We start from the raw sequence: 26,910 nt of genomic DNA, 5'->3' as shown, positions 1-26,910 counted from the left end.
TTTGTTTTGACTTTTTAAATTTCGGTTAGCTGGATGGAAAGTTAATAAATGCACAGACCGGATTCCTCCCCCCGCGCGATCCACTGAACCTACGTGTCGAGATCAGAACCGTCCATGGTTCCCCGAATTCCCCACGATTCCAAAAGAGGAACATTCCGAGGAATATCTTGTTTGGTGGACGGGAAGACGGACGGGGGTGATGAGACGCATGGAACCATTCTTGAATCTAGTCCGTCCGTTTTCTCACGGTAGGATGTATCGGCGGCCCAGCGTAAGCAGTGCGTGACACCTAGCTGCCGTCGATGACACTCCTCGAGCTGTCGGTTATATTATTATTTTTTTGGCGCCTTGCTCATCTGGTTGATCCACTGGCCATCATAACGCTTACTGACCGGGGGATATCTTGGATTTAGGGCAAGGATTTCCGCTGAATCGAAGGTGGGCAGGGAGAGGTTTTCGATCAGCCGTACGGGGCGCCGCCAGGGGCGCGAATTGATGCGGGCAGGAGCTGATCGAGCTGGGCCACGGTGATCCGGAAGGAATTGGTCGTGAAAGAGGGTAATTTCCGATGGTTTGAGTCGATCTGGGTGCTTCCGCTTGGGGTTTCCAGAAATCTGGGATTTTAGAGTAAGCTCACGGGTGGAGGGCAGGGGAGAGTGGGGAAGCTGAAATCTTTGCTGCCGAAAGTGTGAATGATTGTCTTCAAAACAAAGTAAAGTGAGGATTCCTGAAGATAAATCCTGTCAAATCTTCTGGGGTCTTGTTGCTGGACTAAGGTAATCATCCGTTAGCATGGTTTTCTGCCATCGAGAACCGTAATGGTTTTGGATATCTTATTTCTTTCTTGTTTTCTTTTACGATTCTTTTTGGAGCTTGCAATGATGATCGCTGGTAACCGCTGTCATTGAACAGTTTTATTCTTTCTGATGTACTATTCAATGACAAAAGTTTGTTTAACTGAACTGGTTCATATAGATGCCTTGATTTTCCATTGATTTATTCTTTTTGGAGGGTTTTCAATTGATTAATCTTTTTCACCTTTACTTGCCTTCTTTTTGGAGTCTATTTATATTTTGAGCAGCGCAATCTCCAATTGTTTCTTTGTTTGTTTTTTTCTTTTCTAGGAAATGGCTATGCTGGTTGATCCTCCAAATGGTGTGAGAAACCATGGGAAGCACTACTACTTCATGTGGCAAACTTTGTTTGAGATCGATACAAAGTATGAGCCAATCAAGCCTATTGGGAGAGGAGCATATGGGATTGTGTGCTCGTCAATCAACCGTGAGACAAATGAAAAGGTTGCGATAAAGAAAATACATAATGTTTTTGATAACCGTGTGGATGCGCTTAGAACTCTACGTGAACTGAAGCTCCTTCGGCACCTTAGACATGAGAATGTTATTGCTTTGAAGGATATCATGATGCCACCCCACAGGAGATCATTTAGAGATGTTTACCTTGTTTACGAACTTATGGACACTGATTTGCATCAGATTATCAAATCATCACAGGCACTCTCGAATGACCATTGTCAGTACTTCCTCTTTCAGGTAAGTATCCTTGAGAAGTTGAATTTATGCATGCTCCTGAAAGAGAATCAATGCTACTAATGATAAGCCACTCTCTTTTGCCTAGATTGGTACCTTGCAGTTTATCCATAGCCCCATTTTACATGAAGATATATCTTTGTCAGTTGGCCACTTATATAGAAGCTAACTTCTCATTACTAGCTTGTTCTTCAGCAGTTGACCAATCTCTCACGGCTTAGCTTCATCATATGTCAATCTCTTCTGCTTCTTCTGTTTGACCCCATTGTTTAGTTTCTTAAGCATTAGCTTTTTTTGTGTGTGTGTGATATTCTTTTAAGCTCCATTAACATTAAGCTACTTTTTTGTTTCTTATTCATAAGTGACCTTTTATGACCTATTTCACTTGTGGTTTGACTTTCTTCCGATAAAGGGGATCCTAAACAGTACTATAAGCTAAGCTTCTTTTTGTTGGTTTCTGGATTGACATGAGAATGTTGTTGCTTTTTGAAGGAAATGAAGCAGGGGATATTGTTGAGGTCTCCCACATAATGTTTAGTTTTTTGGCATGGATAATTCATTTCTCTTTTTTAGAATCACACTTGAAACTTAATCCATTGACTTTCCTTTTCACAACAATTTAGTCTTTTTACCTTCTTTGGATTCAATTTGTTCAGCTATGTAGCAATCTGAACTCCTCTTTTTTCTAGCTTTTTCAAAAATGTATGAGTTTCTATCAGCCAGGAACATAGGTATAATGACAATGATGAAACACATTCTCTTTTCACTTGTTTTTACAAACTTGGATAAGATGCCTCCTGTATGTTTTTTTGTAAGCTTAATATTTTCTTGGATAAATGTGGAGCTAATTGATATAAATGTTATCTTGATGCTAATTCTCACAATTGGTATATCTTGTTCTTCTTATTCTTCCAAATCTCATCATTCGAACTCCATAATGCTCTGGTCATGGTAGTAACCTCGCATTGTACTGTGAGTTAGGCGCTCCATATGACCAACTGGGGTTATGAAGGTCTTACTGCCAGATATCACCACGGTATTTGGGATACCACTTGGTAGTAGCCCATGCAACTGATTGCTATAGTTTGAATCACCAGATTCCAACATAATACCAATTTTTACCTTTGTAACTGATGATTCAGAATCCCCAAAAGAGGAAAAAGAAAAAAAAACTATTGCTTGGATTGGTTGCAACCCTCGTATATCTCAGCCCTCTCATTTTGCTTAAACTATTTTTGAACTCTCAAGTTCATGAACTCAAACTTGAGTAATTCATTCTCAGATTCAACTGAAGCGTACAATTTAAAATTGTAGTGATTATCCCTGAGTTGATGAATATGTAATTGGATCCTATACCTATTGGTGGATACTCTATAAATTTTTCAGGACAAGTTGGAATTTGCATAGTTCCACATGTATGTTTAAATGGGAACCTTACGTGCTTGATGATCATGCATAAAAATATGTCATCCTATTTGGTATTTAGGCTTTTTGTCCCCCTCAATCATCAAGTAGAATAGCATATTGTTTCTTGTCCCCTCGACTCTTAATGGGCCTGCTGCTTTGTCATGAGGAGATAGTAAGAAGAAGCTGATCTTGTTAATATCCTGAAAAATTATATAGACTAAACCAGATATCTGAGTTGAGAAATGGTTTAGCTGTTTGAGATTCTAACCAATTAGCAATTTTTTAATTTTTGATGAGTTTTCCAGTCAAATTTGCTGCCCTATTTTCTCTGCTAATCAATTAGGTGGCTTTGAATCTAAGAAAGGAGTTATGCCCTAACAAAGCAGTAAGGAACAAGATCTCCTTGAGAAGATGCCATTTTGGATTTTATAATCAGACAACAGCTTCCAAGCGGATAATGCCATAGCCCAGGAAAACTGAACTCCAAACCACCGAACTTTTTGCTTGTTATTGGAGTAGAAATATCCATTGAACTAAATATTTCAGCAGTTGTATAAGTTGATGACCATCATAAATTCTGGGTGGTTAATATGGAGAGGAACCAGGGTAGTGTATGATCATGTATTTCCCTAGATTAAAAGGAAATTTTAGGAATACTATAGTACGATGAACCATTCTTTATAGGTTAGAGCAATAGGTGTAGGCAATGACATATACAAAATTTTAGTGTGGCAGAGATGGATATACTAAGAAGAATGAGTGGAATGGCCAAACAATATAAGACAAAAAATTGCTATATAAGAGTAATTAGACGTACCTCGTTGATGATAAAATAATTTAATAAGTTGGTATTAGCATCTTTCTAGATGAACAATAGATTCCTTAGTTTGACATTGGATCATGTAGAGTTGGGGATCTGATGGATAGAGAGAAGGCCAGGAAAAGTTCTTCATGCAACTAAGGATTCTGATACGATTCATGATGTAAATATTTGTATCGAAAAATGACTTTTTAAAGTTGGCCTGCACTAGCAAGAAACTAAAAGAACATGGTAATAGTAATGCGGAAAACACATTTGCACCCTTCTGATTGTAATCCTGTGAAATGCAGTTCAAGTCGTCAATAAAAAACTTGGCAGCCTTAAATTAGCACCATGCTGCTACTAGAACCTATTTCAATTAAGTTTACGATCTTTATACATTTAGGGGAATTATTTGTATTGGATATTATCATTTCAACTATTGGAGCTCCTAGCATGGGAATTCCAGTTTCTTTTTTTTTTTTTGCGAATACTTAATCTTACATGATAGTGGGTTACTACATTGCATCAAATAGTATCAGATGAAAATTTTGTTTAATAGCGGGGCCTAATGTGGAGTTGTAATTGTTTTGACAGTATTGGAGAGACACTTTTGTCTGGGAGAATTGTCATAAGCACAGTGCGAAAGTCTGACTGAAGTATATCTTTGGTAGCAGAAATTTTTAGTTTGCTTATTTCTTCCTTTTTCAATTCACAATTTCTCATCTAGTAATATGGCTGCATCCTAATCTGTTTGACTAGGTAGCACATAGTGAAGATTGAAACTTGCTTGATTGGTTTGACCTCTGTAGGATGGGCACATCATTTATGTCAAGTGATGCAATCCTGGTAAAAGCAAGTAGCACTTGACAACTAAGAAAATAGGTAAGATTCATGCACAAAATCTAGTCAACATCGAAATTTACAGCGCAAATAAATTAAACGACAATAGCAGACGATGAACCTGAATGCAACGGATATGTCATTGTCGCTTTGTCTGCAAAATCCAGAGATCGCTTCGTCTGCGAAATCCGGAGATCTTGCAGAAAGCACAAGCTGATCTTCCATAGGATGCTGTAGGATCATGCCCTATATATAGTAGTGGAATTCTATTATCAGCCAATCATTAATAACAAAACGTTGACATCAATTAGATCACTTAATGGGTTTGACATAAAATCATGTGTTACAAAACAACATGTAAGCCCACCAAATAGTGAAATAAAATCTAACAATAGTATCTTGAATCTCTGGATAGGGATATGCAGAATCTATCTGGCGATGATTTTGCCCATAATAAACAAAAGACAAACAAAATTAAATTAAATCTTATAAGTTTGTGAGACAGCAATTTTCATGGGAATTTCAGTTAAAATTAGATTTTTGAAGTTCACTCCTTCAATTGCCCAGTGCAAATTTCTAAATCGAACTAGATCGGTACAATTTGGAGGGTATGGTGTAGCATAGTTCTGTTATTTCATGTCTTTCTTATAAGATAGCTGATTTAGAATGTAGTATGATTAAAATATTTCACCTTTTTCTAGTGCTGTTTCAATAGACATGGGTTTGTTTACATAATGCAGTTTAGATTCTAGAATACTTTTGATTGTTTCTGATTGAAACTATTTCATTTGGTTACAGTTATTGCGTGGTTTGAAGTATATTCACTCTGCAAATATACTCCACAGAGATCTGAAACCTGGAAATCTTCTTGTTAATGCCAATTGTGAACTGAAGATTTGTGATTTTGGTCTGGCTCGTGCAAGTAGTGGAAAGGGACAGTACATGACTGAGTATGTTGTTACTCGCTGGTATAGGGCCCCTGAGTTACTTCTCTGCTGTGATTATTATGGTACGTCTATAGATGTTTGGTCAGTTGGATGCATCTTTGCAGAATTGCTAGGCCGGAAGCCCATCTTTCCAGGCACAGAGTGCCTTAACCAACTTAAACTCATTATCAATGTACTTGGCACAATGGGTGATGCTGACATTGGCTTCATTGATAATCCAAAGGCCCAGAAATATATCAAAACCCTGCCATATACTCCTGGTATCCCTCTTGTCAATCTCTACCCTAATGCTAATCCTTTAGCCATTGATTTACTGCAGAAGATGCTCGTCTTTGATCCGTCTAAGAGAATTAGTGTTGATGAGGCTTTGCAACACCCATACATGTCACCTCTTTATGACCCTAATGCTAATCTTCCAGCTGATGTTCCTGTTGATCTCGATGTAGATGAGAACCTCAGAGAAGATATGATCAAAGAGATGATATGGAATGAGATGTTATACTATCATCCAGAAATTTCTGCAAACTCATATTAATTGAGTGCTTCTCTCAGACTGAATTTGAGGTTCATTTCCGACTCATAAAAGCCAAGCATTATTTTGTTCCAGTTGCTTTTTTTTTTTTTTTTTGAGAATTATCTCGAAGTCTCAGCTGTAGATATTTGTGTGGTTTGGTGAACATAAAGTGTCAATCCTTGCATGACTGAACTTTATGTTGCACTGTAAATTACTTATTATCTATGGTTACCCTTTGCGACGGTTCCATATCCAAAACAGTAGTGCCTTGCATAAGATGTGTGAAGATTCAACCAATGTTTTCGAACCAGAACATGGGTTGAATTAGCCAAACTCTCTCATTTTTTTTTTTCAGTTGAACTGGTTATTCAGCCAGAATGCCTGGTTGGCTTTGGTTTTACTGGTTAGGCTAACCGGTCTAATGTGGTCTTGGTAGAATTGGATACCATAAGAATGCCTATCGCATCTGTCTAAAATGTTGCAAATGTTTTGGTGTGCTACAAGTAACTAAGCTTGGTGCAGTTTTTAGTTAGTTTTTAAAATGGGTAGAAGTTCCCAAGACTAGAATTGACATTATAGTGTCAAAAATGGGGTTTCTAGAACTCTATTAAAAAGATTTAAATTCTCCCCAAAAGCCTATTTACTTATAAAAGTCTATGCCACAGAAAACAATTTTTATTAAAGAATTCGTTTTATTTTTAATTTTAAATAGTTTTAAACAACTTTTGTGAAATATTTCTTTTATTATATTCCTTTTTTTTAACAATCATTCTGTCGAAGCTTTCTATAGAAAATTTTCACAATTATATTTTTTTACAACTCATTTAAAATTGATCTTTTAATTGAACTTTCAAATATAATTAAAAGTTAATTAACACAGACAATTTCCAATATGTCTTTCAATGTTAGCCGAAACAAAATTAAATTTTTGTTATTCTCACTTGAAATGGCTAACTCTTAATTATTCAATTAACTTTCTCTCTTTCATATAATTGCTAAGCATCAAATGTCAAGGATTAAATAGGCTACTAAACCTAACAATCGCCTTACTAGCCATTGGACCAACCCACAACTAACTCAAAATAACCGTGGTTCAACCCAAACTTGGTCTGTTTGTATTTAAATTGAACCTTATTTGAGTTAAATTAAAGCTCAACCATAATGCCTCACTAATAAACTCAATAGGATCCAGAATTAACACAATATGATCCTTGATTAGTCGTATATTAGCTTGGTTTGGCAAAACTAATCATTGAAAATTAGGGGGCGTTTGATTCTTTCCTAGGAATAGGAATCGAATGGAAATCATTGTATTGTGGAATGAGAATGAGTATGAGCATGAATATCACTCTTAAAAACAATGTTTGGTTAGTTACATATTTTCTATCGGAATAAATTAAAATTTTCTTTTTTACCCTTAAAAGAAAATAAGAGAAAAAATTAGATGTGAGAGAAAGATGAATGTGAGAGACAAATATGATGAAAGAGAATGATGAGAGAGAAAGTCTCATGAGAGAGAAAGTGTGATGAGAAAAAATAAAGAGAGAGAAAGTGTGCTGAGAGAAAATAAGAAAAGAGAGTCTGATAGGAAAGAGCATGATGAGAGAAGATGAGAGAGAAAATATGATGTGAGAGAAAGTATGATGGGAGAGGATGAAGAGAGAGAAAATCTAATGAGAAAAATGAGGAGAGAGTGTGTGATGAGAGAGATTGAGGAGAGAGAAAGTATGATTAGAGAGAAAGTGTGATGAGAAAAAAAGAGAACTGTGAGTGTGATAGGAGAGATTGAAGAGAGAGAAAGTATGATGAGAGAGAAAGTGTGTTGAGGAAAAAAAGGAGGAAGTGTGATAAGAGAGATTGAGGAGAGAGAAAGTATGATGAGAGAAAAAAGAAGGAAGAGAGTGCGATGGAAGAGATTGAGGAGAGAGAAAGTATGATGAGAGAGAAAGTGTGATGAGAAAAAAGAGAGGAAAGAGAGTGTGATAGGAGAGATTAAGGAGAGAGAAAGTGTGTGATAAAAATAATGAGAGAGAAAATATGATGAGAGAGAACAAGGAGAGAGAAGTGATATGAAAGAAAAAATAAATAAATATATTTTGATATTGGATATTAAGGGAGAAAATTTTAGTTTTAGGTAAAGGGTATTTTGGAATAAGGGAATATTTTGATTGATGAAAATAGGGTTATGACTCATTGAAGGGGAGGTACATGGGAATGAGTTATTACCCAATTTCAAGGATTCATTCCCTTATTTATATTCTTATTCCTATAATCCAAACATTAACAATGACAATCAATGATTCTCATTTCTATTCTCCACTCCTATCCCCCTAAATTAAACGCCCCCTTAATAACAAGAAAGAGAACGTGCCTACTCAAACATTTTATATTTACTTTAACATTCGATCAGTCTCTAGATAGCTAGTGTCTTTAGGAAGCTTAGTAATTAAGCTTCTAGAATCCTACGGAAGGTCCACCCTGAAACTTTTGATCATAACTTCACTATATAGTTAGCTTTTAATGATGGGGAATCTGTGATGCGAAATAATAGAATTTTGAGATCATAATTTTTTTATTTGAATTATAGGGTCTATAATATATTAAATTTAAAGTCGTTCATAGATCTATATTTATTACCAATTATAATTTGTAATGATTCAATTTTAACTAAAAAATATTATTAAAATTCTTTTCAGAGTTTCAAAGACTTATAGTTCTTTTTATTAAGATTATTTTCATCTTTTTATCATTTAGATTTTGAAAATTATTTAAACTTTAAGTTGATGTTAGACCATTATTTATTTTTAGTTAATTTTATTCAGTTAAATGTACGGAGGAATTCTCTTGGCAATTTTTTATTTCTTCCTTGACAATTATCCTGCAGAATAATCAGTTATGTTCTACGTCAGTCTCCAATCTAATTTGGCATACAATGTATTGGTCCTAAAAATTATCAAATGGTACATACTTTAGTAGGTCTTCTAAATTGATTGACAAAAGTAATGGATACGATGATGAAAATGAGCTCCATAGAAGATGGGTGAAAGTAGGAGATAACATAAGACGTGGAGGGCGTAGCGAATCGAACGGGATATTAGGTCAGTTGGACATGGTTGTTTGGACAGCTGGCCTCGGAGAGGCTGTGACAGTGGCCAGAGACAAGGTGTAAATCCCCCAACCCTTATCCCGATTGGACGCCATGTCCAGTCGGATGAAAGACAGTCCTTTGACAACAGAAACGCTGAATAAAGGAAGATAGCTCTATTCAGTATGATTGAACAAGGACATCCTGGCTGAGCAGCCTCTAATCGGTGCCCAGTCGACCTACAGTGGGACCCAACGACATATCTTATCATATCCTTTTGGAGGCTTGTACCACTAACAAGGGAGCATGTCCAATAGTCAGACTGTCCTTTAGAAGCTTCCAGCTTGTCACATTAGGAATTTGTGCGCTCGCTTAAGGAAAGGGGTCAGAAATATTTTTTGACTTGTCTTTTCGTAGGACGCTTTGAAATTGTGCATACGCTTTGAAATTGTGCATACGCTTTGAAATACGTGTGTAAACACTACAGTGACACTATAAAAGGGGAGTTCTCATCTACAGACGAAGGTATGCGCAACTTTACTATTCAACACACTCTTTGCTACAGCATTCTTACTATTCTCCACTATGTCGGAAACAAACTTGAGCGTCGGAGGGCCAACGCCTAGAACCCCTTCTCAGCTTGTCACTAACGCCTTTTATATTGCAGCACTGCGCGGAGTCGCCGTTTAGTCAACCCCACAATTATGTCCCTAGCTTGCCATCTTCTCTGGTTTCAGATAGGATCATATTTAGCGTCGTCTGTGGGAACTCTATCTAAATCCGAAACATGAAAATAGAGGATACTGGATGACTTACCACGGTAACGCTAACACAAGAAGACTTGGAGATGTTGATACAAACCTGAGCTGCGAAGATGGTGGAGTAGTAATAGACAGTAGTCGATTGCCATGCGAACAACCCTTCGGGGTCGATGACGGACATCAAGCTAATCCCAGAGACCGAGCAAAAAACATCGCCTTTCACAAGCCAAACAACACGTCGATCGGTGCCTTCCGAGATGCTCCGAACACGCTAATCCCGTATCACCGTGCATTATTTTACACACCCTCGGAAGAACAAGGCCGAGCAAAAAAGACATAAGGGTCCTCTTCAGAGGACGTGCCCATCCGAGATGGGCGGAAAGGCAAAACACCCTGATGTAAGGAACTAGGGTGCTAAACGCACTTAAGCGCAGCGGAAAACTTCTAGTTTCTCCAGAAGATCCATGCGAAGGGAAAGACGTGTTACAATCTATACTAAGTTTATATCATAATAGTATACCTTTGATGCGTGCACACGAACTCTAGACAGCTTGGATCTCAGCACGATCACACGTTTGTGTCTCTATGATATCCACACGAACAAGTGTTCATTTGTCTCACAAACTTGCAAAGTGGAGAAGGCAACCACCTAAGGTTGTGCTAGCAACCTTGATAGGAGGTCTCAAACTAGAGGAGAAGAGAAGAGAAACGAGAATGAAAAAGTACACCAAAATGAGAGAAAAAAATGTAGTATTAATTCAATTAATGAGCATTAATGAATATTTACACTTCATTAAGGACCACATTTGAACCTCTTCATTTTGAATTCAATTTCAAAAATTGAATGACTCATTGAATTTTTAAATTCAATAAATTAATCTTCATTAATCCTCTTAGTGAATGAATTCATTTGAGTCTAACTCAAGTCCAATTCAAACGAGTCTTACTCAATTAATCTTATGTAATTTCAAATATAATGAATCACTATTTCATTAATTCGTATTGACTCCTTGAGTCTAGTTTGAATTAGACTCAATCCAATAATTAGATCTAATTGAGTCTAACTCGATAAGTCTAATTCGGATTAGACTTAATCCAATGATTCATCATATGAACCCTTCTCCAAATCTACTTATTCTTATGTGTGACCCAATAGGTTCTCGTAACGTTGACAATGTATCCAAATCAACATTTAGATACATAAGCAATGAGTGACATCTAGCAAGGCATCATTGCTACCCAAGTGACGAGAAAGTCGAGATCTGACCTAACATGTCCGTGGCTATTATCTTGTATGACTTGGTCCCTCTATCCTTAATATCTAGATTGATCAATGAGACATAGACCGTGTCATCCTCTTATCAACCTTTTGTGTTTCTTGATCTCTAAGTAGACACACTCAATCAAATAAGCTCAATATCTCATATTGACTCATTTGCGCATGACCATACTTTCTTGTGTCCTACTAATCAAGGAGCCCACAGATATCGCTTCCGTCATATGGAAGGGATAGATCCCATCTACATCACCCACATCCCTCTGCATAATTTATTGCATACTCAGTGATCGACTTTATTGTCCATCTTGTTACAGGTAACGTTTGTCGATACCAAAGTACATAACTCCTTATATAGGGAACCGTAGTGACTTCAGGTCTAAGGTGTAAAATACCAAAAAAATGGCGAATAATGATAGGGAATTTTCCAGAATTTCTGAGAATTTTTCCAGAATTTTTCGGAGACCGTATGGCTTCGGTTAAGAGGATAAAAATAGGCTTCCGGGAAAGCCTGTTTGGGCTTCCCCATTTAAATGAGGAAATGCTTGATTTCCTTTTTTAATTTTCTTTTCTTTTTCTTTATTCCTTTTCCCTCTGATCCTCTATTGTGTCGTTTCCTTTCTCGCATGCCCGCGCCCCTGCTTCCTCACCTGACACCGTCTTCTTCTCCAAACTGTCACCGCGGTGGTTCCCTTCTTCCGTTCATACAAAAATGGCCAGCCAAGGAAGCCCTAGCATCACCTTCTTCCCCTCTGCTCTCATCGCCTCCTCGACATAGGGATCGCTCCACCGCCCGACGCGCGCAGCGATGCCAGCCGATCGTCGACCGCCTCCTCTGTGCTAGCCACCAAGCATCACTTGACCTCTCCCTCACCTGGTCGCGGTCAATAGAGGCTCGCCGGGAAATCATGTGTCAAGTCGTGCCCTAGGCTCCGCCCTCCTCTCCTCTTTCTTAACCGTGCCCTAGATTCATTGTCGGCTTGGGGTCTACTGTGTCATGCCCTAGCTTCGAGCTTCGCCTCCTCTTCAGAGTAGTGGTGTTAGGGTAAGGTGACAGCAAGGTGAGTTGGGTTGTTGTTTGATCCGTGATCTCTACTGTTTGATTTTTCTGTTCGGTTGATTCTAGCGATCAATAGAGGGGAAGCAACAGATTTCTGTGGATTCTTCCTATTGCCGATCACTGCTTTCTCCTTTCTTGAAGCTGTGGAAGTCTCGAAGTAAGGTAGGCTCTAGGTATATTGCTTGATTTATGACATTCACTATTTGATATCTTCTCTTGGTCCCATCCAGTGAGGATCTGTTGAAGGTGATCTTGGTTCCGGTGGTGTTTCTTGCCGGCAGCACTCAAACCAGTATCACCAGTGGTTTTGGATCAAGAGCAGAGGTTTGAATTGAGGTAAGGAGTAGGGAAATTGATCTTAGTTGTAGATCATGGTGTGATTTGATTTCTAGATGGTGATACATATTGTGAATTAGGGTTATATTTGTGTGTTGATTAGGGTTTTTACCCTAATTTAGTGTTAGAGATTTTATTTAGCTACTTATTTTAGCTAAATAAAATATACACATTGATTGGTACAGGACTCTGATTCGAGACAAGAATCTCAACGTTGGATTTGACTGGATTGGACCTGCTATTTGAGGCGGGTACCTTGACTTATCTTTGATAATGTCATGTTGATATGTTTAGTAGGTTATAACCTTTAGTAATGATTATGCTCGTCTTTGCTTCGGTTGGTCACTACCCGATCTGTTACATGCTTATTTGTTTATTTGTTATACACATCATGTTAGTATTTACCTGATTATACATGCTTATAGAGGTAGTGACACAACCATGTTATTTATTATGTTCAGGACTTAGGATTTTTGATACCTTATCTGATCTGTGTGCCTTTGATTTGGCTCATTGTCCTATGGTACACATTTTACATTTATATATGGATTTTGCTATGTTGTTCAGGATATTACCATGTTTAGTGTCATGCATCATCTTGCATGATTGCATGCTGTGCGATAGTCTACTCCATTATTGTCGAGCACATCGCCAGTTACATGTATCTGCACACACCACCACTCATGGGTTAGTGGTATATCAGACAGGTGTGTGGCAGTTCTGCTGTTTGGCTCCGTTGGTCTGGTGACTCAGTGTGGTAGCCGGCAGACAGTTCTGCTCTGTTTGGCTCCGCTGGTTTAGTGTAGCAGCGTGGTAGCCGGCAGGCGGTTGGACTTTGTTTGGCTCCGTTGGTCCGCTCATGGGTAGTGTGACGCAGCGTGGTAGTCGGCAGAGATTCCTCCCCGTCATTGTGTACCGGGAGATGAGAGCATTGAGCTCCCCCATTTATGATTTGGGGTAGGAGGATAGGTGTACTCCGACAACATCCCGTCCACTCGGTCACTCATCAGGAGCAGTGATAGCAGAGTGCACGGTTGTCACAGCCCTACCCATTCAGTCTCACCATTGTGTGTGAGATGGCTGACTGCATCAGGGGTGACCATGACATTGGCATCATATGCATGATGCATTTATTGCTTGTGTTTGCTACATTTACTTGCTGCATTTATATGGATGCATATGATTGACATGCATACAGGATTTTGATACTTCTCGGTCTGACGACCCTGTTATACTTATACTCTGGTCCTGGTTAGTACAGTTTTCTCTTGCTTATTTCAGTTGCATTTATCCTTCTTGTATCAGGAGACTGTACGTATGATTAGTGCTGGTTATTATTTTCTTTATTATGCATATCAGTTGTTACCCGCTGAGTTGTTGAACTCACCCCCGTAGACACTATCTTTTTCAGGTACCAGGTTGTTTATGGAGTCGCTTGGAGTATCCTACCTACCGGTCCCCACGTCACATTAGAAGACTAGTCTCCGTATTTTTGTTTATTTTTATCTTGGTATATGATATGTGTGTATTTGGCTTTGTGTTCCGATTTTGTTTCCGGAGTGTTGTGTTGTTGTGTGGTGTAAGCCTAGCCGGCTAGCAGTCTTCGTTTATAGTTGTATGTGTTGTCTATTGGATTTCCGCTGTGATTGATTTTGGTACAACCGAGTGAGCTGTTAGATTTACATATAACTGCGTGGTTGTATTTTTGTGGTATCAGCCGAGTAGGCTGCATATAAACTGTGTGGTTGTGTGTATGTTCCAGCCGCCTGTGGCTGATGTATATTGTGTCTGTAGAAATGTTTGAGATTGTTACCCGTACAGGGGAGGTGCTGTTGAAATTTCTTCGGACAGGGACTTCCCCGGGGCGTGACATAAGGACTATTCATACCAATAGTCACATGAGAATGTTTATGACACTCATATAACGATCCATGAAACATTCTCATGGTGGGTCATTCAGTATATATTCTCTAATATATACCCATGTGTTAACCTGATATCTCATATCCATGACTTATGAGATCACGTTATCCGTTGACCTACATGCTAGTCTCGATGCATTAATATTGTTCTTGTATATTAATACTTGATTAGGAATAGTTAAGAGTAGTATTCCATGTATATCTACAATATCTCACTATCAATTCAACCAATTGATATACTGTAGATAAGAACCTACTACCCAAGGACATTATTATACTTATTCAATCGGCATTGAACTGAAATAAATATAATAACCAACTTTACCTTTTATTAATAATGAAATATAATACAAAATGAACTCTTTACAATCATCTCATAATTATCTGGCTGGACTTCACTCACCAGGACTTCCACCACCTAACTTCACTCACTAGGACTTGACTTCACTCACTAGGACTTCCACTACCTAGCTTCACTCACTAGGGTCTAGCTTCACTCACAAGGACTTCCACCACCTGGCTTAACTCACTAGGGCCCGGCTTCACTCACCAGGACTTCCACTACCTAGCTTCACTCACTAGGGTCTTGCTTCACTCACCAGGACTTCCATCCACTACCTAGCTTTACTCACTAGGATCTGGCTTCACTCACCATGACTTCCACTTTACCTAACTTCCAGTTAGGACTTCTCATTGCTAGTCATCTAGTCCTGACTATACTACTCTCTTCCAAAAATCAAGTCCTGTTTAGATTAACCCTTGGTCAAACTGACCAGACTTGGATGCATTATCAAATATTGAAACCCTAGAGGTCAATTGCACCAACATTTTCATCTCGAGGATGTAAGTTACTTCTCTCATGTCTTTCATGGAGAATATTTTGGACAACCAAACTTTAACTGACTGTAGAACTGGCACATCATTTCCTATAAGCAGTATGTCATCAACATATAATATCAGGAATACGACTACAGTTCCACTAACCTTTTGATGCATACAAGGATCGTCTAGATTTTGTGAGAAATTAAATTTTTTAATTGCCTCATCAAAATAGATATTCTAACTTCTAGATGCTTGCTTTAGTCCATAAATGGACAGTTGAAGCTTGCATACTTTGTTTTTGTCACCAGATGTGAAAACTTCAAGCTATATCACATACACATCCTCGAGCAAATTTTCATTAAGGAAAGCTATTTTCACATCCATTTGTCATATCTCATAATCATGATGAGCTGATATGGACAGGAGTATTCAAATAGATTTAAGCATGGTTACAGGTGAGAAAGTTTCGTCATAGTCAATGCATTGTCTTTGACGATAGCCTTTCGCCACCAACCTTGCATTGTAGATAATTACATTACCATCCATGTTAATTTTCTTCTTGAAAATTCACTTGCACCCTATAGGTGTTATGCCCTCAGGTGGGTCCACCAAATTCCAAACTTAGTTTTCGTACATGGAATCCATTTCCGACTTTATAGTTGTAAGTCACTTGTCCTTTTTTGAACTATTCAGAGCCTCTTTGTAATCAGTAGGTTTCTCATCCTCAATGAGTAACACGTCATTCTATTCTCTTACAAGAGATTCATATCTCTCAGGAATATTACGTGTCGTACCTGATCTATGAGGAGATTGTATCATAATTGGTTGTAGTTCTTGACTAGGCATCTCGTTAGTGTTTATTGGAGTCTCTTGAACTTCATCAAGTTCAACCATACTCCCACTTGCTTCCTGTAAGAGAAATACTTTCTCTAAGAAAGTAGCATGCCTTGAAACAAATACCTTTTGTTCTAAGGGGTGATAGAATTGGTAACCTTTAGTTTCCTTATGGTATCCAATAAATAAACACTTATCAGACTTAGCGTCCAACTTGTCTAATATAGTCCTCTTCACATAAGCAAGACATCCCTATATTTTCAAATAAGATATGAGAGGTTTCTTACTAGTTCATACCTCATATGGAGTAGTTGAGATTGCCTTCGTCGAGATTTTGTTTAGCAAGTAAATAGTTGTCATGAGTGCATAACCCCAAAAGGATTTGGAAAGATTTACACGATCCATCATTGACCTAACTATGTCCAATAAGGTTCGGTTATGCCTTTCCAATACGCTATTATGTTGTGGCATATATGGCGGAGTCCATTAAGACAATATACTATTATCCCTTAGATAATCTTGAAACTCTTAGTTTAAATACTCACCACCTCAATCGGATCGAAATATCTTGATATTTTTACTAAGTTGTTTCTCTACTTTATTTCTGAATTCTCTAAACTTTTCAAAGGCTTCAAACTTGTGTTTCATTAGATACACACATCCATATATAACTAGAGTGATCATCAATGAAAGTAATGAAGTAGTTATAACCTTCTAGTGCATGAGTTGACATTGGTCTACATACATTGGTGTGTACTAGCCCAAGCAACTCATCAACTCATTCATCCTTTCTAGAAAAAAATAACTTTGTCATCTTGCCTTTTAAACATGAATTGCATGTATCGAATATATCTAATTCAAATGATTCGAGAATTGTAATCTTTTGTAATTCGAACATGCGTTTCTTGCTTATATAGCCAAGGAGACAATGCCACGAGTAAGAAGTTAATTGATTATCTAATCGGACGTGTTTATTGCTCGTATCGATATTGAATGCATCACTAGATGTATCAAATGCGTAGATGTCATTGCATAAAGTTCCAGTACCATAAAGAATACTATTTAACGTTATATAACAACAATTATTACTAAAAGTCAAATGGAAATATTTTCTATTTAAGTAATAAATAGAAACAATGTTTTTTATTAATGCGGGAGCAAAATAACAATTATCTAGTTCTAAGACAAGTCCACTAGGAAGTTGTAACAAGTATGTTCCGATGTTGACTGCAGCAACCTTTGCTCCATTCTCAATTCGCAGACTTGTTTCTCTATTGTTGAGTCTTCTGCTATTCTTTAGCCCCTGTATGTCATTCCATATATGTGAGCTACATCCAGTATCCAATATCTTAGTGTCTGAGGAAAGAGCATGACAATCAATAATGAAAATACCTAGAAAGGATGGTGCATTGAATGCCTTATTCTTCATCACAGACTCAAGATAGATCTTGTAATTTTTTTGACGGTGTCTCATCTTGCCACAATAATGGCATCAACCCTTTTGTGTCAATTCTACTGTCTTGGCATTTTTTGCTCTTCCCCTTAGCCTGATGTTTTGATTTCCTCTTAGAACTTTTCTTGGAGGAGTCTACTAACATCACAGTTTTCTGTTCACCTTTAACAGAAGACTCTACAGTCTTGAGCATATTAATGATCACGGGAATGGTTGATTCTAAATTGTTCATTCGATAGTTCATCACAAATTATGAATGATTTTTGATAAACTATGTAGAATTAAGTTAATACTTAACTCATGATCCATTGTACAACTGAGTGATGCTAAACGCTCTATGTAGCCGTTCATCTTTAGTACATATTGTATTGTGGACAAACCCTCCCGCATCTTTGAGCAAAAGAGAAGCTTAGAGACCTCGAACCTTTTAGATTTAGCTTGCTCATTAAATAGCTCATGAAGATGATAGACAATATCATAAGCATCCAAATGCTCATATTGTTTCTGTAGTTCAGGAGTCATAGCAACTAGCATAATACAACTTGCAAGTACAGAATCATCCTTATATTTCTGAAGGACCAACAATTGGCCCGTAGTTGTATCGACATCAAGACTTGTGAGAAGAGGTTGATCAAGGACATAATCTAGTTTCTCAACTTTGAGAACAATTCTCAAATTTTGAAACCAGCCCAAGAAGTTCGACCCAGTTAGTTTTTCAGGTCCAAAATCAAATGCAGATTAACAGAAGTCATAATTAAATGATTAACATAGAAATACAAAAACGAAAATGTATGAGAGACATGATATTATTTATGTAAACAATTTACATAAAAGCCCACTTATTTATCAAATTCAAATAGCCTTATTTTTGAATTCAGAAAATGGTAGGTTTTCTACAAGTGGGTTGATATCACTACAGACAAGAATAATCTTGACTTTGACCGACAAGTCATTCTTTGCTATAACGATAGGTAATAACTTTACCGATTTCATATCACTTATATGCAACTATCACATTATGCTAGCAACTGATTGATCTTTGCATAAATATCGGATTGTTAACACATTAATAAGTATACATCAAATACATATCACTCAACTTCACCTCTATCCACATTAATCATGGCTTTGACGCAACAAATCAATGCTTCAAGTTTTAAACTGATCCATTAATCATGAGATTGCATCTCTATGGCTTGAATATATTTAATTTTAAGTTTGAGATTGACTTTAGCCAACAACTCAAATAAAAACTTAAACTCTGGTTATTACCATATTAACGGAAGATGTAGTTGTGTAAGGGATTTGGTCTCATCTACATCATGCAAATATTCTATCTACATGATATTACACGCATGACATAAATGACGACATGACACATCGCACGCATGGCATAAATGACGACATGACACATCGTACGCATGACATAGCATGACACACCACACATATGGTAAGATCTAATCATATCACATGCATGTTAAAATCTAATCATGTCATAATTAATGCATCTAAATAGTATACAATATGATATGAACATGGCATAAATTTACATATATTATAATTATATTTTAGAAATAAAAATATGTTATAAATCTAATTTTAATAAATCAAGATTTATCTAATCAAATTAGAAAATCAATTTCTAAATTTAATTAACATATTTCATCTAGAATCTTTCTATCAAGAATCTTTAATTATTTTAGAAACAAACTTTCAAATTAATTTTCTAAAGAAAATAAATAATTAATATTTTTTAATTTATTACAGAATAATTCAAATCTAGATTTTGATTTTCTAAATCTTTTCAAATTTGGTATTTCTTAACAATTTAGGAAACTTTCCAAAAATAGAATATTTTAATAAATCTAAAAATTTTAAAAATATTAATTTTATAATTTAATTTAGAATATCTCAAATCTAGATTTTTAATAATTTTTTAAATCTTTCTAAATTTAGTATCTCCTAACAATTTAAGAAACTTTCCAAAAATAAAATATTTTAATAAATTCAAAAATTTCAGAAAATATTAGTTCTATAATTTAATTAAGAATATCTCATATTTGGATTTTTTTTTTATAATTTATGAATCTTTCCATATTTACTATTACCTAACAAATTAATAAATTTTTCAAAAATAAAATATTTTTAAAAAATTTAGAAAATTCTAAAAATGATAATTTTTAAATTAATATAATATTTATAAATTTAATTTTCCAAAATTATATCAAAAACTTTATAAAAATAGAATTCCCTAAGAATTTAGGAAATTTTCAAAAATAGAAAGTCTTAATAATTTTTTTTAAAAAAATATAAAATTAATTACAATATTAATTACAAATCATAAAATAATTTTACAATCATGTCGAATCACGATCAGACTCTGATACCACTATTAGGATATATCCGATGCGGGTGCATGTTAGGACACATTTCATAAACATGCGTAACGAAAAATAAAATAATAATAATTTCTAATTATTACATTACACACACCACATGCATACAAGGATATAATATGCCAAACATGATCACATAGTTAAAATTTTACAGGAAGTAAATTTACACTAGGTATATCTTACAGATGACCTGTAACAAGAAGGGCATCAATCGTAGTGACGTTTTCGAACCTCATCTCTATTCGTATCCATGCTGAGCTCCTCAAGATAACTCATTGAGTACAAGTCTCTCCTTCAGAAGTTACTAATCACGAGCGAAGAAGAGGGATCAAGAGGAAGAAGAAGAGAAGCACACAAGGGAGAGTTTTTCTCCCTTATGGTGGTCACGACAACAAGAGGGAGCAACCTCTTGTTGGCGGCGGGAGAGAGAGGAGAGGGAGAGGAGAATTGAGTTTCCAAAAGTCAAATCAACCAAATAATAAAACTTGTATCCCAATTACATCTATATATAATTCTTTTTAATGAGTTAGATTAGAAAGCTCAAATCCAACTCATTATCCTTTAACCAAAAATTAGCCCATTAACCCCTTGGTTTGGCTCACAACTAAACCAAGTTGGTTCATGACTAATTCATAATTAAACCAAATATGGTTCAAATCTACCATAAGAGATGTAGCTCATCCTCTCTTCCATTATGATAAATATTTTCATATTTATCTTATGTATGGTCCAACCAAACAATTATCTCTTGATCTAAGAATCATATTCTTTAACTTGTTTTATGTCTTTTAGAGACTCGTTAATGCGTGTGATCCAATGGGTTCCCGGTTTATCTTGGTTATCCATAATTAAATACTTAATTATAGAACAATTATGAGTGGTATCTAGTAGTACATCATGATCCCCAATTAGTCAAAAAATCATAGTTGATCTTAGAACTAATTATAAACTCTTCAACAGCTACAGTAAGTTGTGTCTTGTTTCTTTTACTCATCTTATACCCACTTAGTTCAGGATATGGTCTATATGTCTGTTCCCACTAGACTGACAACGTCACACCTAGCCCAAGTAATACTTCCTCGTTCTACGGATTCAAATTACTCATACATGTGTACAAAAGTCTCGTACTATTAACATGTGATGCTTTGGCCAAAAACTTTGAGTAATAATCATAACAAGTGATCATAGGGTACATCTCTTCACAAAGAGCGGTGAATCCTCTATGGGATATTCAAACATCTTCGAGCATTTTGACTTATACCCAATCATTCTGGGTCCACATCTCAATGAGATGTTTGCTTAAGATGTTAAAGTATAAGTCTCCATGACCAAGATGACTTGTATACCTCAAGTCAAAGTAAACTTGCACTCGAGCTGCAGTAAGAGCTTCACAGACATATCCATATATATAGATAATCATATGAAGTCTTATAGTGAGTCACTCCAATGAACTAGTTATCATAACTAGCATTCATATTTAACTCTAAACATCCCAATGTCTCCGGTAAGTAAGAAAACAGCTGCTTGGTGAACTAAGGAGTATAACCCGTGCTAGTCTTACAGAATTGATGATGTCTAAATGCATCAATTTGATGACATAAGAAATTTCAATACGCTCATAATTGCACATGTAGAGATAAACACTAGTTGTGATCTAATCACAATTTCTCTTATGCTATGAATTATATTGCGGACATTTAGTAAATGAGTTTAAGACAATCAAACATATAATATGCACTCAAATAATGAATCTATATTTAGCAAAAATCGTAAGGTAATTATCTTAGGACATCCCTCAAAATCTAACTATGCTGACAAGTTGGCCAAGTTAGCAAATTCATTAAGTCCTTGATGTTGGATAAGTCGATCGAGCACGTGATGTTGGTAGCTCACATCAAGAGATCGACTGAAATGGGAGCTTCAGACGATTGGAGGGAACCCTTGATCGAGCTCCTCTAATCGAGAAATGCGTCGGCCAACCAGGAGCAAGCTTGATTACTAAAAAAGAGAGTTGGACGGTGTTGGATAGAGAAGCGCTAGAGGGGGGTGAATAGCGCTCGTGGCTTTCACTCATTTCGAATTCGTAAAAACAACAAGTAACGCAGCGGAAATAAGAAACAAACACAGAAGACCCAAGTGGTTTTACTTGGTTCGGAGCCTTGGGCGACTCCTACTCCAAGGCCCACGCTCGTTGAGCGTTTACTTTGGGCAATCACTAAAATATCGTGAATGAGTACAAGTAGAAATAAGTACAACTGAAATTAAAACAATACCGACAATAGAGTAATAGTAAATGAAGCTTCGGGTCATCGGGGACTACAACAACACTTTAACGTCGACTCTTGAGCAGCAGATTAGTGAGAGATAGATTCTAAAAATGTTGAAATCAAGTGCTGCTCAAATCCCTCTTTTATACAGTGTTGGAGGCACCTCCAAGCCTGTCCAAGGCGCCTCCAGCCCGCCGAGTCGCACGGGTGGATCAGCACAGATCGGGTCGAACCTTATCTGGTTCAAGGCGCCTTCAAGCCTCCTCAAGGCGCCTTCCAGCCTTGGTCCGAGGCGCCTTCAGTCCAAATTAAGGTGCCTCCAACTCCTCTAGACAGGTGGCTTCGGCTTGCACCTGAGGCGCCTCCAAGCTCCATAGAGGTGCCTCAGACACTGTTCCTCTGAGGCTAAACTCTAGTTTTTGGCCCTACAAAACATGTTAGTCTACAAACACATCCTGCAAAACTAAGTTAGCATAGATATTAATCAATATAATATTCTGACAGTCTTCGGACTGTCCGGGTCTGACTTCGGATTTCCAACCGAAAATCCTAGGTCGACCCAACGCCTACTGTTCCCTCTGCGGGGAACACGTCCTCACCTACTTTGCTTAGGAGATTTACCTGTTGCCAGTATGATCCTCCAGATCGACTGGACTTTTGCTCGGCGCTCGATGCTTCCAAACTTTCTACTGGACTCTCGCTTCCCGGCTCGTCCAGTCTTCCACCTGGTTCACAACACCAGGACTTTCCACCTAGGGTTACAACCCCCTAGGACTTTTACCTGAAGCCCTCGACCCGCCAAGACTTTCCGCATAGGGTTACCCCCCTATGACCTAGGGTTACCACCCCTAGGGTTTTCCACTTGCCTAACCGCAGCTAGGACTTTCCTGAAACACTCAATCATACACATTAGATAACAATTAAGCTTAACTTTGAATTCCTTTGCCATTATCAAAACTAAGGTTCGATCGTCGGATGCTTCCCGCACCAACAGACGGTTCACATTAATGGGAGACCACTATATAAAAGAGTCTTCTCAAGGCCATTATTGAAGTGCATCGGACCAGAAGATATTCAATACATCCTACTAGAAATTCATCAAGGCTCCTGTGGAAGTCATTCGGGCGGTCGTTCATTGGCGAGGAAAATCCTATTGGTAGGCTATTTCTGGCCTACCTTGCAACCCGATTCCACTCGGATAGTGACAACCTGCCTGTCCTATCAGAAATATCATAACATATTTTATAGACCTACTGAAGAGCTAAAGACATTCATTGTCTCTTGTTTGCTCGACCAGTGGGGCATGGATATCGTCAGATCTTTCCCCCTAGCGACCGGACAAAGGAAATTCCTTCTTATGGCGGTAGACTACTTCTCCAAATGGGTGGATATAAAGTCGCTCGCCAAGATAACCTAGCAAGCTCTCAGGCGACTATAAGTGAGCTAAGCTCTCAGGCCTCCAGACTCTTAAGCTGTTTGGCCAAGTTAAAGCAAGAAAATCCCTCGTGCTAAGTGTCAAAGACTCTCACGCGTTCGGTCGAGTTATAAGTGATCTAAGCTCTCATGCCTCCAGACTCTTGAGTCATTTTACCAAGTTATAAGCGAGTAAAGCCCTCATGCTAAGTGTCAAAAACTCTTACACCGTTTAGTAGAGTTATAAGTGAGTTAAGCTCTCATGCTTCCAGATTCTTGAGTCGTTCGGTCAAGTTTTAAGCGAGCAAAGTCCTCGCACTAAGTATCAAAGACTCTCGACCCATTTGGGCGAGTTATAAGTGGGCCAAGCTCTCATGCCTCCAGACTCTTGAGCTATTCGGCTAAGTTATAAGCAAGCAAAGCTCTCACGCCTAAGTGTCAAAGACTCTCGACCCATTCGAGCAAGTTATAAGTGAGCTAAGCTCTCACCCCTCTAGACTCTTGAGTCGTTCGATCAAGTTATAAGCTAGCAAATCTCTCGTACCTGAGTGTCAAAGACTCTCAACCCATTCGGGCAAGCTATAAGTGAGTTAAACTCTCATGCCTCCAAACTCTTGAGTCGTTTGGCTAAGTTATAAGCAAGCAAAGCCCTCGCACTAATTGTCAAAGACTCTTGACTCGTTTGGGCAAGTTATAAGTGAGCTAATCTCTGACGCCTCCAGATTCTTGAACCGTTCGACTAAGTGATAAACGAGCAAAGCCCTTGCGCTAAGTGTCAAAGACTATTAACCCGTTCGGGATAGTTATAAGTGAGTTGAGCTCTCATGCCTCTAGACTCTTGAGATGTTCAGCCAAGTTATAAATAAGCAAAGCCCTCACGCCTAAGTGTTAAAGACTCTCAACCCATTCAGGCGAATTATAAGTGAGCTGAGCTCTCACCTCTTCAAAATCTTGAACCGTTCAACTAAGTTATATATAGGTGAGCAAAGCCCTCACGCTAAGTGTCAAAGACTCTCGACCTATTCGGGCGATTTATAAGTGAGTTGAGCTCTGACGCCTCCAGACTCTTAAGTCATTCGACCAAGTTATAAGCGAGTAAAGCACTCGCGCTAAGTGTTAAAGACTCTCGACCCGTTTGGGCGAATTATAAGTGAGCTGAGCTCTCATGCCTCTAGACTCTTGAGCCATTCGCTCAAGTTATAAGCGAGCAAAGTCCTCGGCTAAGTGTTAAAGACTCACGCACCGTTCGGCCATGTAATAAGCGAGTGAAGCCCTCGCACTAAGTGCTCAAGACTCATGTGTCGCTCGACCATGTTATAAGCAAGCTCTACTTTCGTTCTACATATTACATGAACAAATTGAAAAAGCTAAGTCTCCGACGCCAAGAATAAGCTAAAGGATCGCAAAACTTTAGAATAGAGAACTCAAAAGCGTCGAACAGGTGTGCATGGATTCATACTTAGAAGATTTTGTACAGGTTGCCTTTAACAGCTACGAGAAGCTACTGCCAAATTATTTATAGAAAAACTACATAAGATATCAATCACTTCGTCTGGAAGTGAATCCATAATCTTCTCCCTTTTTATAATTTTGGTTGAAATCTTGGGGGGGAGGTAGTCACCATCCTTCAGCTGTTGGAGGGTTCCATTAATACCATAGTTAAATAGCCGGAGAGTTTGATCAATGAACATATGGTTGAAATCTTGGGAGTGAAGGTACTTCACCCTAAAAGATTCTAGCCGATCGAGCTCCTCCTCCTTAAACTTGTTGAATTCGGCCTTTGACGCCTCCAACTCGGCCTTCAATGTGACTAACTTAGCGTCTTTCTCACCAATTATTAGTTGGTGCTCCCTGAGCTGGAGCTCAATTGTCATCTGCTCAGTAGTGCGGCTGACCTGCTCGGTTGCTAAAGCTGCTTCTGTCTCTTCAAGCTTCTTTGCCAAGAGCAGGGCCTCCTTATTTTTGATATCCAGGTCTTCAATGGCTAGGATCTTCCTAGTGTTGACAGAATTAATCTTTGACTCAAAGTAATGAGCCTGCTTGGTTAGCTGGTCAAGTTAGAGAGCCTGATCGTGATTCTTATTTTTTTTCTACTGTGAGCGCCAGCTCGGACCCCAGTAGCTGCTCAGAGCTAGTGTCTGTTGGTGCAGCGGGGCCGATAAGAGGGGAGGGGTGAATTGCCTGCAAAATAAGAACTACCCTCCTCGTACTTTCAACTCTTAAATTGTAATAATAAATAATAATAATAAATAAAACAAATAGAAAAGAAGAGATAATAAATTTAACTTGGTTACAACCTAAGTGGTTGTTAATCCAAGGCGATTAAATAACTCCACTAGAAATGTCTCCTTCACTGTAGCTGGAAAAGTCTTTTTTACACACTAAGAAAGCTCAAGAGTTGCTAGGAATTGTATACAGAGTTGAATAATTAATTTCCTAGCTTCAGGGGCTTTTATATAGCTCCTGGAAAACCTATCTCGAATGTTGAGGGCACCTCCAAGGGAATTGAGGGTGCCTCCAAGGTGGATAAGCGGATAAAGTTTTATCCGCTTGCCAACGGTTACAAAAACTGGGTTGAGGGTGCCTTCAAGGTTGAGGGCGCCCTTAATGCTGTTAAGGGTGCCCTCAATGTTGTTGAGGGTGTCTTCAACCTGCAAGGTATAAATAGCTTCCATCTTCTCTTTTTCTTCTTCTTCTGAAGCTTCGATCGCTTGGGTGATTTCGGCCAACCGAAATAGGGCTCACCCGAACCCAATTTCCGGCCTCTCCTCGAGCAGGCTTCCGCTCTGACTTCTCATCCCTCAAACGTCGCGTACGTTCTTCTCATCTACCGGTGTACTCTTCCACAGCTCTTTCGTCCTTCGGACGCACCGAGCCCATCAGTTCCCTTCCCGTGCCATCCTTCTCGCTAGCTGCGTCTTCCGCTCGACTTCTTGGGCTCCTAAGCTCCTGCACACTTAGACACAGGGATTAAAACCAAACAAGACCTAACCTAACTTAGTTGATCACATTAAAACAATCACGGGGTTCAACAATCTCCGCCTTTTTGATGTGCATCAACCCAAGTTCAAGTTAGGGCAAACCAAACAAGTAATTTAAATAAATTACAAAACTAACATTTCAAGCATAAAGTTTGCAGTTAAAATAAATTGCAATACTAAGTATAGAATGAATTTATCTATCAAAAATTTAGAATTTTAAAAAATAACTAAAAAAATTTTTTAACTC

The 26,910-nt window shown here is 37.9% G+C and overlaps 1 protein-coding gene across 1 annotated transcript; it reads left to right on the top strand.

Moving 5' to 3' along the window:
* The first annotated feature begins 364 nt into the window (after nucleotides 1-364).
* LOC121997288 (mitogen-activated protein kinase 4) lies at nucleotides 365-6,333 on the top strand. The gene is made up of 3 exons (XM_042551632.1): nucleotides 365-776; nucleotides 1,125-1,550; nucleotides 5,395-6,333. The coding sequence occupies exons 2-3, from the start codon at nucleotides 1,128-1,130 to the stop codon at nucleotides 6,076-6,078; spliced, it is 1,107 nt and encodes a 368-aa protein (XP_042407566.1). The 5' UTR covers nucleotides 365-776; nucleotides 1,125-1,127; the 3' UTR covers nucleotides 6,079-6,333.
* The last annotated feature ends 20,577 nt before the right edge of the window (nucleotides 6,334-26,910 follow it).

The sequence above is a fragment of the Zingiber officinale genome, chromosome 6A, assembly GCF_018446385.1.
Source record: "Zingiber officinale cultivar Zhangliang chromosome 6A, Zo_v1.1, whole genome shotgun sequence".
Taxonomy (NCBI): Eukaryota; Viridiplantae; Streptophyta; class Magnoliopsida; order Zingiberales; family Zingiberaceae; genus Zingiber; species Zingiber officinale.
Note: the sequence above shows the minus strand (reverse complement) of the source record. Positions and strands in the feature narration are given on the sequence as shown.